Here is a 13,898-nt window from a genome sequence, read left to right as displayed (position 1 = left end):
TATTTTTCTCTTTCAATCTTTCATTATTGCCCACAGTGTTTACATTTATTTCTTTGTTGGGGCGTTACCACTCAGTTTAGCGAGAGAAAATGTTCTTTTGGTCTAAGGTGCATAATTTTAATTGAGGACGTGAATTAAGGGAATCCATAAGCGATAGAGAGACAGACTGCTAACATCTTGAACTTTGCGAACAGGCCACCTACTATTTTCAATATTCACAAAAGTCTTTCAACAAAAAAAGGTTAAAAAGCTTTCTTACTGCGTCAGAGGACTCGTAATTGATAACAATCGCTTTTTTAGATGATTTGAGATCCAGACGACAGAAAATCTGGACTACCTTGAGGAACTTGTAGTTTTAGGACCAGTCATAATTTTAAGGGGGGGGGGGGGGGGGAATGGAGGATGTTTGGTCTCAGGTGGATCGCAGAGGGGATCAGTCGTTGCCAACAGGGTTAAAAATGGGGACTATGAAGAATAAACTGCCAATGAACTATATTTCTGAATTGAGCGACTTTATTACTGAACTAATTTCCATTCCAGTGACAAAATCTACTGTACAACAGCTTGATTTCAGTAGGACAGAAAGAGAGAGCAGCATTAATGTCACATGTGTGCTACTTTTCAGAAGAATGAATATGACTTTAATCACTTTCTCCAAGAAGCCAATATCCTTTTTTAAAATATTTTGGATTGAAATCTGAATCTTCCTTTATTTGGAAAGCAACAAACAAAAAAGAGCCTACAATTTTAGTAAGTACAGATTTTAAAAGATACCCTATAACTAGATTCACTTGATTTCAGTAGCACAGAAACTTGAGTCACAGGCACCCCACATCTGAGTTATAACGTATGAAATATGAGCTGCTGTCCTTCTAAGTATCTTAAATTAAGGTTCTCCACTTTTTAGGATTCATTGACGTTATCTTTTTACGCATAATTTAAAGCATATTACTGCGTTTTAAATTCTATGTCATCGTAAGTGACTCTGAGATTAACTTTCAGCCAACGTTCACTAAAGCCAATTACACTGCATCAGTTGTAACAAGAAAGTAAATGCACAAAGTCGAATCCTTTCCTTAATTTTGTCTTTAGTTTGATAGGCTATGGAGACATTTTGTGTTTTACGGGTTGAAAACTTTAGGCTTGTGGTACAGCGTGCTCACGTGTGATCAGCGGGGTGCCCACAACAGGTCCATCTGTCTTGTATTTCCACACCAATTGTCCGTCATCAGCTCTCAGGGCATACAAATAATTATCTATTCCTCCTATGAACAACAGTCCATTCTTATCCAGGCGCGGTGACGACCATATGGCGGAGTCCGTTTTTAAACTCCACACGAGTGAGCCATCAGTCTGACGAAGAGCTAAAATCTCACCTTCACCTGAGCCGATGTAGACATTTCCATTTGGAGCGACAAACGGCGAAGAGAATAGCTCACCCTTTCCTGATTCAATCAATAAACAAATAAATATGTCGATGAATGAAAATGCATTTATTTTGAAAGTGACTGTAAATATATGAAAATCATATATGTGACCTGCAGATAAAGAAATGAATGTGGAAGTGATCTTCGCAGTAATGAACACTACTTAAGCAGTAGTGATGTTTTCATCACTGCTTAAATAGTGTTCCTTACTGCGAAGATCGCTTCCATAGTCATTTCATTTATACCATGTCGCGAATCCCTTTCGTGTATGGTAGCAAAGACGCCCTCTTTCTTATCTTGAATAAAATTTTCCAACACAGCAATAGAGTATAAAACAGAAGTTACGCCTTTGTCACGACATTGTGACTAGACTTTGAAGTCAAATTCTGAAAGTAAAAATGCCACGACAATGCAAGTATTTTACATTCACAACCTTCTTTGAACCTGGAAAAGAAAATGCATCACATGTAGATGATCTTCAGTTTAAGTATAAACTTAGCGTAGAATTAAAGGAAATGAACTTGGAAGAGAGAGGTAACTCTTCTTTGACACTCCTCCTAAACAAACACCAATGTTCTCTCACTCACTCATTTGTTCCGAGGCTTGGCACACGCCAAAGAAAATGTAACCGCTTAACAAGTATAACTTCACAACTGTTTCAAACCATTAGACTGGAAAATTCGAAATGTTCTGAATCCCTACTTGAGAAAAATAGAATATTGATGACAAACCTTCCCTAATCCACTTGAGTTTTCCAGTAGCGGAATCCAGTGCATAAATGTTTCCCTCCGTGGATCCAACAAAGAGAGTCCCGTCCAGTTTACTGACAACAGGTGACGACTGAAACGCCGAGTCGGCCTCAAACACCCAGTGCACGCGACCATTCTCAGTATTAAACGCGTAACAGTTTGCATCGTACGAACAGAAAAATACGGTCTTGTTATCATGGTTAACGGAAGGAGAGGAGAAAACGGGTTCAGCTGTTTTATACTTCCAAATGATTTCGCCGGTTTCACCGTCAAGAGCGAACACGTTTGCCCAGTCTTCAGCCATGGAGCCGATGAACACAGCTTTGCCGCCTTCTAGAAGAGCAGGCGATGACCAGATTTCGGCCGCTAAATCCGTCTTCCATTTGAGGGAGCCGTCTGGATTAAGGGCATAAAAATAGCCATCTAGACACCCGAAATAGAGACTGCCGTCTGCGCCAACTCGGGTCGAGGAAGTAACCGCCCCTTCTGTCGAAAACTTCCAAATAAGGTTACCGTTGACAGCGCTGAGCGCCCGAAGTGATTTGTCATCGGTTCCGCAGTACACGACAGTTCCATCAGAGTTGAACTCGCATTTTGATCCACCTTCATCAGCAGTTCCGTATTTCCATTTCACCTCGCCTGAGGCGGAGTCGAACGCGTAAATCCAATGATCATCAGAACTTAAATACAGCGTGGAATCTTTTGCATCAACCTCTCCCAATAAAACCAATTTCTTACTGATGTCTTCACTTTCGTTCCGAGCTCTTTCGTCTGCGGTCTTTTCCTCTTCCGTCGTCTCTTGATCGGAAACACTCGGCTTTGATCGGGAATCGAAGGGAGGACCATCGTCGGGCACGATTATCTTACCATCAAGACTCTCGAGATACTCTCGGTCGTCTTCGTTGAGCATTACGTGAGTAAACTGAAGGTTTGTTTTAATATGGTTCGGGTTCCGCGAGCGGGGAATCACAATAACATCTTTCTCTAAAGACCACTTAAGAACCAACTGAGGAATGGAAGCATCGAACTTAGTGGCGATTTTCCGAAGACCTTGGTCAGATAGAACTGGATTTACAGGCAGGCCCTCTCTTTTCCACGAATCACCTAACGTGCTGTGATTGAAGATAAAACAAAAGCTACTTACAAAATCTCACGTAACTGACTGTTTGAGAGTTAGGATAACCTCAAAATCTCTGGCAGCTAATAGTAGAGAGTAAAGATTAATTACATGTAGTCCATGCATAGCTAACATTAACAAATATCACTTTGTTTGCTTGATTGTTTGCGGTTTGTTTTGAGTGAGTGTGTCTGTAAGTAATATTTCCTTCTCTTCTCAACCCTTTTTTGGGGGGGGGCGGGGAGGGGGGTGACACAACAACGATCTTGCGATTTAACGCTCACAAAGTAAGCTACACTTCTTGTTAAGCCACAGTACATAATTTTGATTATTCATTACCTATGACCCATGTATCGAATCCCATTTTTCTCACAGAATTCTCGGGTTACGCGATCTTGGTTGAAGGGATCAAAGGAATTCTGTACAACTGATGGCTGAACTTTTGAGATCTCAAGTAAACGCTTTAAGTTGTCAACTTCGAAGTTACTGACACCAATACTTCGGATTTTCCCTGCAAAGAAACACAAACGACTTCCTTTAGTTTGAATTCTATAGGCTCAAAATTGTATTGAAAGGAGTTAAGATTCTTTACGTTCATTCTACTAGCGATAAAAATAGATCATACCGTTACATGATGTGATAGAAAATAAACCAACTTGCCTTTGTTTAAAAGTGATTCCACCGCTTTCCAAGAGTCTTCCCATGTTCCCTTAGGCTCCCCTTGTTGACAAATCAAGTGGGCACCAGGTCCCTCGTCACAGTCCATTGAGTGAATCAACATGAGATCAATGTAATCAACCTGCAGAAATATGTACAAACAAAAACCTTACTGACTGAGGCCATCATGCAACAAGACTGTGGCAAGAAAGTTTGTATACATAATAATACCCTTTTCTATGAACCCTTTAACTCCTAAGAGTGACGAGCATCTAATTTCTCCCCACAATATCATCCCACAATCAAACAATAAGGGCATGAGTATAGGGGAAATGATCACCAACCAGAGAAGCTCTTGATTGTTAAACAAATTCTCCTTTTCAATGCCAAAGGAAAAGTATAGAGAAGAGAATGGAGAATATGGATACTGAAGAATATTCATCCATGTTTTTCTTTTGATTGATCTCACATGGCTTAGACATTATTTTTTGTTCTACTCAAGAAAATTTCAGGCTGAAAAGTAAAAGAGCTGAGAGCTGACACTTAATTACCTTAAGCTTGGTAAGTGACTCTTCCACAGACTTGAGGGTTTCATCATAACCAAGAAAACGTGGATGAACTTTGGAGACAATGAAAACCTCCTCCCTTGGTATCCCACTTTCTTGTACAGCCTCTCCCACCTGTTCCTCATCATACGCCTGGGCAGAATCAATCATTCTGATAAAGAAAACAAACATCAGATACTGAGTGGGATATGGAGAGTCCCTTTGGTTCACTAAATGGCAATCAGACCCCTTTTTTAAAGCCCAGGCTAGAATTGTTGCTCAGTATTGCAATCATAAGCAGCCAACTTTTACTTCCTCAAGTGCTTTTTACACCTTGGAGAGTAGAAGTCAAGTCTTAAAGTCGCCAGTGGCCCGTAACTGCCAGTACTCATTCCTGGTTTCAATATCACTAAGTAACTAGGACTACATGTGCTCCTCCAAGATGAGAGTTTAGTCTTTTAGCAATTCCCAGCCACAATTTTGGAAAAAGGTACTAAGCAAGTAAAGTGTCTTGCTCAGCAACACAACTCTATGCCTGGTTTGGCCTGAACATGGATCTTTCAGTTGGAATGAATCCAGAATATTGATGTGGGTAAACAAAAATATCAATTGCAGGATAATTAGATGATCCAATACTAAATTCTCTGAACCAACATTGCATGAACTGTATGGTTGACAGTAAGGAGAATTACACATTTGTCTGGGAGTTAAAAGGTTAAATTCTTTAATATCTAATTACTAATAACACTTTTGAATCAAGTACCTGTATCCTGAAGTCAAAGCCACTAGAACAGAATCCTTGGTGTCTTTAAATAAACCTGCTGTACCAAACCCTACTCTGGGCACTGAAAATAGAATTTACACGTGTATTGAATTATACTTGTAGTCTGTATTGAATTTATTAAAAACTAAAAGATTCTTTCTCGACTTAAATAATCATGATAAATTCACTTTTAATCATTTATTTCAATACCAGTCTATTTCAAATTATTTAGAAATGGTTTAAGAATTGAAATTATAATGAGGTCTTGTATACATGTATTATGGCTAAAAAAAAAAATTACTTTTCAAACTACTTAAGTTTGTTTCAGCTCCTGATTATAAAATGAAGTAAAAATTGAACTGGTTTATAAAATTCATATATCAATCCATTTATATATGAAAAGAAGATAATTCTGTTTTAAGTTACAGTATAAGACTGAAAGATCCAAATTCAGTTCAGTGACAACTACCACACCTGAGGCAAACTAGAGTATTCATAAACAGATAATACATTGTTTATAAATGAATCATATAAAAAAAACAACTTCCTTACTTTTATATCCGCTGGCCAAAGTAATGACTTGTTCCTCTGCAAGGATTTCTCTTGGTGTATCCCAAGAATCAGAGCTTGGATGGAAGGCCTTTGTGATTGGTTTGTTTTGTGCTTCACATTTGATTGTTTCTGGGTAAGTTTCCACAAGTTTGTTAAAGGCTTTTGTTGCCAACACCATGTCTTCAAACACATTTTGCTGAAAGTAAGAATAGCCAGTAAAATGAAAAGTATCAATAAAAAATAATATGCACAGTAAGGATAGTTTAGAAGAGAGACATATAATGGCAGTGACAGTGAAGAAATGTTTCAAAAATCTGAGCAGAAACCATCATTAGGGTCACATGTGATTAAAAGTTCCCTTTAGCATTGCCCTTATCAGACTAAACTATCATTTGTTTTCCAGCTATATACTGGTATGCAACAAAAAATAAATACAAAACAGAATTAAAATACCATTTAACCTTTAAGTTGATGATTTTCAAAAATGATGAAATGACTGAGATTTTTGGTAAGGCTTAAAAATATGTCACATCAACAGGTAAGGGGTTGCTATGCTACACTTACAATGTACACATGAAATGTCAACTTAAGACTCAAGTTTAATCATAGATGCTTTACTTAAGTTTGTTATCAGACCTGAAGTTTCAAACTGATCTTACTGAATGTTGCAAATACAAAAACAGGCTTAACATAGATCCTAAAATAAATGCAAAATTTATAATCATAAATTATATATATATATATTACATTTTGAAAAATTATGCCAAGCTCCTGAAATAAATGCTGGGTCTACAAACTCAACAGAAGTTGTAATAAAAACATCTCTACAAGATCATCACGAAACACATAAATGATTCCTGACAGTAAGTTTAATAAAATGAGGAAATTATTTTTATCCATAGACTAATTTTGATGTCTTACCTCCTCTTCCTCATCAAGAGAAACTTCTTCTTTTTCTGCAAATGGATGAAACCACAAAGAAATGGCAATGTTTGGACATTCAAATGATCTTACATGATGCCACCAGTGTTGTGGAATGTACAGGATGTCACCAGCATTTAGAACAACCTAAGATAATAAAAAAAAAACATTTTTAGTCATCAAGTTACCAGTCTCTGAAAAATTAATGCTAGAAGCCTATTGAAGGTTTGGGTTTTCTTTGCATTTATTTTTCTTGAAATTTCTAAGATGCATGGAGAAATTTTAAAAAATACAGTCATCTAAAACAGAAAAATAGACATTCATTCATGAATCAATTAGGAGGAAATTTGGTAAATTTTGTTGTATCTCTTATTTAATGTCTTGTTTCATGTGTGCTGAATCAAAAAATAAAATAGCAAAAAAGTGTACAACAGCTGATCAAACTTTACAGTGTATCAGCATCTCAAGATCTGCTTAAAGAAACCAAAAGCCAACCAAGTGATAAAGTGTATAATAGTCAGACTGAAAGCCAGAAAAGCAAATGGGCAACAATGCAAACCCCAACAGCTTATAATATCTATGCTAATTTACCCATTAACTCCCAAGATCTGATTGTTGATTCTTCCTTCTGACTGCTTGTAAATTAGTGAAAAGGATTTGGTGTCAGATCAAGATGACACCTTCTAAGTTTGTAAGTTGGAGTAATCTCATAACCTGTTTGGTTCATAATGTAGGAATATTATAGGGAGAAGTTATATGATCATCACCTCTAGCAGTCAAAATCATTATAAATAAATTCATAATAAATTCATAAGGAGGTGCCAAGAAATCAAATTAGAAAAAAAAATGAGCAAAACCATGCAACTCTCTTTGATTTTCATCTGCCACTAAGACATCAAGGAGATTATTTTTTAAAATAAGAAACCTTTTCAGCATGAGCCCACAGGTATGTTGTTGGAAAAACATATTTGAGTCACTTGAAGTCTTTTATAATAAGGTCAAAATTCAATTTAGATCATAAAATACCAGCTTCTACACGCAAGTCATCTTATAGAAATTCCCATTCCTCACCTTATGAAAAACTACATCTGATACTAATGGAAACGTTTTGAGATCTACTGACTCAGGGTTCACTGGTGATAAACCAGGCACTGTGGAATAATTATTGGCATACAAGTGTTCTCCGTAGGTGCTATTTGCTATAAGAACTTCCTTTACTCCAGAAATTAGAGTCAGAAGATTCTCATATCCATCTTGATGGAGACTAGAACTGGTGTTACCACTACTATACAACAAATGAATGCTTGTAATAGAAGACATCAATTCCTCACACTGTAGACAGTATGGAACCATGATATCTGCAGTCATGTCAGATTGCGGAAAGGGGCAGTCCAAATAAACTTGTTTATTTTTGTAAATATCCAGATATTCACTCATGTTCATGGTTTTCTTAATTGGATGCATTCTCTCGTAATGTTTAGTAAACTCAACATCAAATACAACATGGCCATATTTTTGTCTCATGTATGTTTCATTTGCCCAATGTTTCACAGCAGACCAGTCTGAAGCAGCACCTCGCATCACAAGTGGCCTTCTTTTCCGCATAAAATGTGTATAGAAATCCTTCCCATTTGGAATATAATCAATGTCTTCTATTTTACCAGTAATAATTTGAGATCCATGGTCTCCCAATTTTTTCAAATGACCTACAAGCTTCTCAGCTTCTCTTTTAGTGACTTCATCCCCTGACTGGTTTTGTTCCTTACTTTTACACTGATCGTCAAGCATTAGGTCTGCTTTTTCGTATTTTTCCACATCGTTAACAGCTGCAAATGTATTTTCTTTCGTATCAGTGTCGTCCACCGTTTTGCCAATCCCATCTCTCTTGCATTCTGTTTGTCTTTTACTAACATCATTTTCACCGTTTTTCGGCTGATGTTTTAAAAATTCATCTTCATCAGCGAAAACATGTTGTTGTACGAGGAAAACACAGACAGTTAATCGTGTTACCACGCGAAGAAAACCACTCGAGATCTTGGTCATTTCTGAATTGAGACTATGTAAACAACTTCCATTAACAATTCGTAAAAGAAAATTCTGAATCGAACGTGAATACGACGGAAACTTTGCTGTCTAAACAAGTAGCTGACTCAAAAAAGACGATAGCACCCGGGCTTGATTTGCTTACGCCTTCCAGAGACAAGAAGTACCCTAGGAGCGTTTTTTCTTCGAAGAAGATCGCTTTAGAAATTAGCATGCGAGTCTTTTGTCTTCCTCATCAACGTTTCACTGAGGCCTAACGAGCCCATTGGAGGAAAAACCTTCTGCTCGCGTGTAATCGTTTCTAAAACACAAGGCAGACCAACACGGAATACATCTGCTTCAAAATATTCCAGGCGTTACAAATCGTTACAAATCTCCCTAGGGGGTACATAAGAGTAAGCCTGAATTTTTCTAATGGTAGGGGGTAGAGAAATATTTTTGTCTGGTTTTTTTTTTAATATAATTTTTTTTTTCTACATCACATTCCTGTCAAAATTATCATAATGTCTGACTTCAAAAGTGAAGACATTTATTAGACGGAAGAACGATGAAATGAGAGAGAGAGACGAAGAAGAAAACTATTTCCCCTTCCATCCCACTATGGGGGAGCTACATGATTTGGTCTCAGCCATGGTAGACACATCCTTACACTGGCAAGACCCTGGGAATATGTTGTGGCGTGGCGCAAAACTTAAGATAATACCGTCGAACCTGCCTTAAGCGGTCATCAAAGGGGAATGACGAGGAGACCGCTTGATACAGGTTGACGGGCTTGTACAGGTTTCACAGAATAGGAGTATTATAAAAAAAAATAAAAAAAAAGACGCCATCTTTTGTCAATGTTGACAAGTTAATTTACAAACACTCGCTCAAAAATACTACTTACTCATATTTTAGGGGATAAAATAAGATTCAGGTTGCCAAGTTACGTTATCAACTTTGTTGATAATATTAAATTACCCTTTTCTCAATTTTATTTGAACAGTTAAGCTTCAAGTGACCGTTCTATACAGGTGGAGAACAATACAAACAGACCGTTGGGACTAAGTTTAGGGTGAAGTAATGGGCTTCTAGTGACCGCTAAACAGAGGTGAAAATTGCCGTAATTATGGGAAGACAAACACGCGACTTTGACAACCGACTGCTTAATACAGGTAACCGCTTAATGCGTTGCTGCTTAAAAACAAAGGTTTGACTTTTACTTGTATTTTGGATTGCGCGACGTTTTACATAATTTTGGTCTTTCGCGCAATTTGTGATAAGCTGGTATAAGGAATGCGTTCCGTTGAACGCATTGAATTAATTTTGGAATCGTTTCAGACTTAACAATAAAAGTAAAAAGAAAGAAGACAGGTTTATTTTCTTTGTATCTAGCATTTCGTCTTGAATTTCATCAATATCTGCGATCACCCGTTCCTTTTATTTTCAGTGCAAAAAACCGTAAGGATCCCAACTAGTATCGGAGGGGGAATAATGTTAAGTGTTTTTTAATGTCATAAGCTTTTTACTGATGAGGTTTTCAAGGCATCTGCTCCCCATTCATTTCGACTTAACATCCCTAATGACGATTAAAAGACAACTTGACACCAAAAATTCCGTCTAAAGATCTTCAATTTACATAAAACCATGACGAAAACCAAAATATGAACAAAGGAAAGAAAACACACGAATTAAGAAAAATAATAAATAAAAAAATAAGTGGAAATAAAAAATATTGCTGTGGAAACGTTTTGTGTAGAACTTTTTTCGTAAAGGTAATAACATGATTTCCAGTGCAATTTGATGTTAATAGGCACGTGTAAAGTTTGAAAGGACAACAAAATTGCACGAGCCCTTAGGTAAAGTAGTTTGTACTCGTGTTACAACGTTGCACTCGTGTTACATGAGATGGCACTCGTTTTCAGCCAATCAGAAGCGCGTAATTTCGTCATGCACATTATTATCATGAAAATTAAAATGAGTGAAGATATAAACAGCTTACCTTATGAAAAGGTACTTGGGCCAGTTTGGGAAACTTCTCCAAATTCACTGCCTCTGGATCAATGGGCGATTCAATGTTCACTGTAGTGTGGTTCCGAGGATAGAAATATTCTACATACTTCGGACTAGCCACTAAGACTTCCTTCTTTCCAGCGATGAGACTTAGAAGGTTTTCATATCCATCCATATGGCAACTAGAGCTTGTATTTCCACTACTAAAAAGTAAATGAGTGCTAGCAATAGTTGGCATCACTTCTTCGCATTGCAAGCAATACGGAACGAAAATGTCTTTAATCATATCACTGTGGGGAAAAGGACAGTCTAAATAAACTTGCTTGCTTTTGTAAATCGTAAGGAACTCGTTAAGGTTCATTGTCTTCTTCGCTGGAAATTCTCCCTCGTATTTTTTTGTAAGTTGAACGTCAAACACGACTTCGCCATATTTTTCGCGGAGGTAACTTTCGTTCGCCCAGTTCTGTACGGCAGGCCAATTCTTTATTGCTCCGCGCATAATCAGAGGTCTCCGTTTACGTAAAAAATGTTCGTAAAAATCTTTCCCGTTTGGTACAAAATTTAGCTCCTCGATTTCTCCATGCATTATAATGGAGCCATGTTCTCCTAATTTCTTCATATGACCTGTTAAAATCTCGTTGTTTTGTTCTTCGTTCGCTTTTTTCCCTTTGCAATGTTTATTTCCATTTTCCATTTGTTGTTCTTTTATTGAGGTTGTGGCACCATCTTGCGCGAAACATTCGCTTTCTCCGTTATTTTGTTTTGATCTCACTTCCTTAGTATTTCTTGATGAATCATCAATAGCACATGGTACATCTGGCAAGCTTGAATCTGTCTGACCTTTACAAGCATTTTCTGAGGGAGCAGTTCTCTGTAGATGATCAGTTTTTTCGTTACGAGCTTGGTCACCTTTTTGGAGCAAAACACTCCATAGACAGTTCAAATCTATTCTTTCCTTCTGAATAAACACAATTGCGGCCAAACATCCAACAAAGACAGCCATCATTAAATAGCTTGTTTTGCCCATGACCGCAATATTGGACATGTAAACTTGAGTCAGAATCGCACGCGTGAAACTGATTCAGAAATCGGCAAATGATCAGAGTTCGAGAAAATACGTGTGGTGGTCGATCGACTGAAGAACAAGTAAATTTATACCGGGGGGCTCAGATAATATACACCAAACACATCAGCACCTGGCGTGAGTCCTTTTGATGTATGGTAATTAAGTCATATATTGATCTGAAAGTTTCGTTTGTGTTTAGCTCCCAAAAGGATTTTAAACTGAACTAAGCGTCATTTAGAGATTAAATTGTATTTTTTTAAAGTAAATAGTATCATGCCCTTAAACCATAAACTAAAAAATAAATTTTAAATTTATAAAACAACACAAGCGGTCAAGCTTGCATTTTATAACTGAAACAGCTGTTTTTAAGTAATATCATGAGAGGACATGAATAAATGCGGCGACTTCTTAAGGTATAATGAATAAAAACACTAAAGTGCGCGTCTCGACTTTTTAATATGCTAACATTGACGCACATACATGAATACTGTTACCAACTATTTTATTGGGACTTCCCCAACGTCCTTCATTTTATGATTTTATGTTTTTATGACTCGGGTTTGTCAATATTATATCTCTTCCATCTCTTAATTATCGCCAGCTCTGTTTCGATTAAAAATTGCTTTTGTCGGTGTCAAAGCAAACACTTCTTAGTGTAGTCTGTTTGAACCATTTTTTCGAAGATCTACTCGTTGTCCGTGGTTATTACAAATTCGTCTTGAAGTAATGCAGATTCAGTGACGTATTGGTTCTTCCGCTCACTTTTGTGGGTATTTACGAACCGCGCACCACCATGAATGTTTTTTTTTTCAATTGATCCGTTTGATCGTTAGACATTAATATCTTTGGAAACGAATATTGTTTTAGATGACTGAAATATGACCGAATACATATATGCAAAAGCTCATAGCTTTATGATGTATTCCTTCGAAGAATTTAATTTGTTTTTGAAGCAATGTGCTACGCAATTTATCTTGCAAATGATAAGATGCTTTTGGAAAATCGAATTTTTTCCTTTTTTCAAATTTTGCCGAGTGAGTTTTTAACCTTTGACAGTTCCGATTTAGTTCCATGATATATTCCACAGAGATGGGCAGTCATTATTATCTTTTGTCATTTGAGGAAAATCTCTCTCATGAACACGTAATTAGCGCTATATACCATTATATAGGTTGGTGTCGAGTTACTCCACAAAGACACCCACGATGATCCTGTATCACTCGGAGAAAGCTTATTTCGCAAACATGCGAGAATAAATAATTTAACTATGCGTTTCCCTTAGAGAAGTTTATCATTCGTTAAATGCCGCTGATGACTTCTCCTTACTGCACCGAGGTTAACGAAGTCTTGAATTATTTCCTGTTTTAACTCGCTTGTTTCCGATTTCACTTCGCCTTCAATTCAAGACGGATTATAGGTAGTTTTCCCTCTCCATCTTAGAATATTGAATCTAGATGAATTTTTTCCGTTTATCTGATGCACTCCTCGCATGGTTTCTCAATTCATTCTTTCTAACCTTTTCCAAGCTTTCAGTCGGTAAAGAGAATCGCGATGGTAAACAGCGCGTTAATAGCAGCGGAGAGAAAAAGCTGTTCATTGCCTGATTCAACCCAAAGCCTCCTCGATTTTCCGCTCCGCCGCTACTACCGCGCCGTTGACAATCGCGCTCTGGTTTTACCAAAAGGACACCAGGAACGGATTACTTCTTTCAAACTACTTTGGGCTTAAAAGCGATAACTACGGTCGGTTCCCGTTCCAGGCCTTTTTTTCTTGTCCACACAGGAAAACTTATCAACAAACCTTTAGGAACTCTTAATATGTTCTGAGCCCAACTGGTTTGGATAAGCAAATACAATTTTAGTAGATCGATTTATACGCCAATATCGTGTTAACTAATGCTTAAGACAAAATCACACCCCATAAACCTTAACCCAGTGCCTAAGACAATCAGCTTCAAACCGAGGGTTTTAAATTAAAATCGCTAATTATTTAACTCGGGAATTGGTTGAATTTATTCAGTCACATGTTAATTAAGCCTAGACAATGAAAAATTGGAAGTGTATACC

The 13,898-nt window shown here is 37.2% G+C and overlaps 1 protein-coding gene across 2 annotated transcripts; it reads right to left on the bottom strand.

Moving 5' to 3' along the window:
• Nucleotides 1-506: 506 nt before the first annotated feature.
• On the bottom strand, nt 507-11,923 carry LOC136282295 (uncharacterized). 2 transcript variants are annotated; one of them, XM_066169752.1, is made up of 9 exons: nt 7,803-9,100; nt 6,732-6,878; nt 5,811-6,006; nt 5,259-5,340; nt 4,502-4,667; nt 3,954-4,092; nt 3,633-3,804; nt 2,159-3,288; nt 507-1,445 (listed from the first exon to the last, which is right to left on the bottom strand). In XM_066169752.1, the coding sequence occupies exons 1-9, from the start codon at nt 8,772-8,774 to the stop codon at nt 1,138-1,140; spliced, it is 3,312 nt and encodes a 1,103-aa protein (XP_066025849.1). In that variant the 5' UTR covers nt 8,775-9,100; the 3' UTR covers nt 507-1,137. The 2 variants fall into 2 exon arrangements, with proteins under 2 accessions (XP_066025849.1, XP_066025844.1); XM_066169747.1 differs by lacking the exon at nt 7,803-9,100 and adding an exon at nt 10,756-11,923 and having other exon boundaries at nt 508-1,445.
• Nucleotides 11,924-13,898: the final 1,975 nt, after the last annotated feature.

This window comes from Pocillopora verrucosa, chromosome 1 (genome assembly GCF_036669915.1).
Source record: "Pocillopora verrucosa isolate sample1 chromosome 1, ASM3666991v2, whole genome shotgun sequence".
NCBI lineage: Eukaryota > Metazoa > Cnidaria > Anthozoa > Scleractinia > Pocilloporidae > Pocillopora > Pocillopora verrucosa.
Note: the sequence above shows the minus strand (reverse complement) of the source record. Positions and strands in the feature narration are given on the sequence as shown.

Coding starts and splice junctions, on each gene's coding strand:
- LOC136282295 (XM_066169747.1), bottom strand. CDS start 11,811: ATGTCCAATATTGCGGTCATGGGCAAAACAAGCTATTTAATGATGGCT. Junction 4,093..4,501: donor AGTCACTTACCAAGCTTAAG/GTAATTAAGTGT, acceptor ATATTTCTGCAG/GTTGATTACATTGATCTCAT. Junction 1,446..2,158: donor ACTCAAGTGGATTAGGGAAG/GTTTGTCATCAA, acceptor TGATTGAATCAG/GAAAGGGTGAGCTATTCTCT.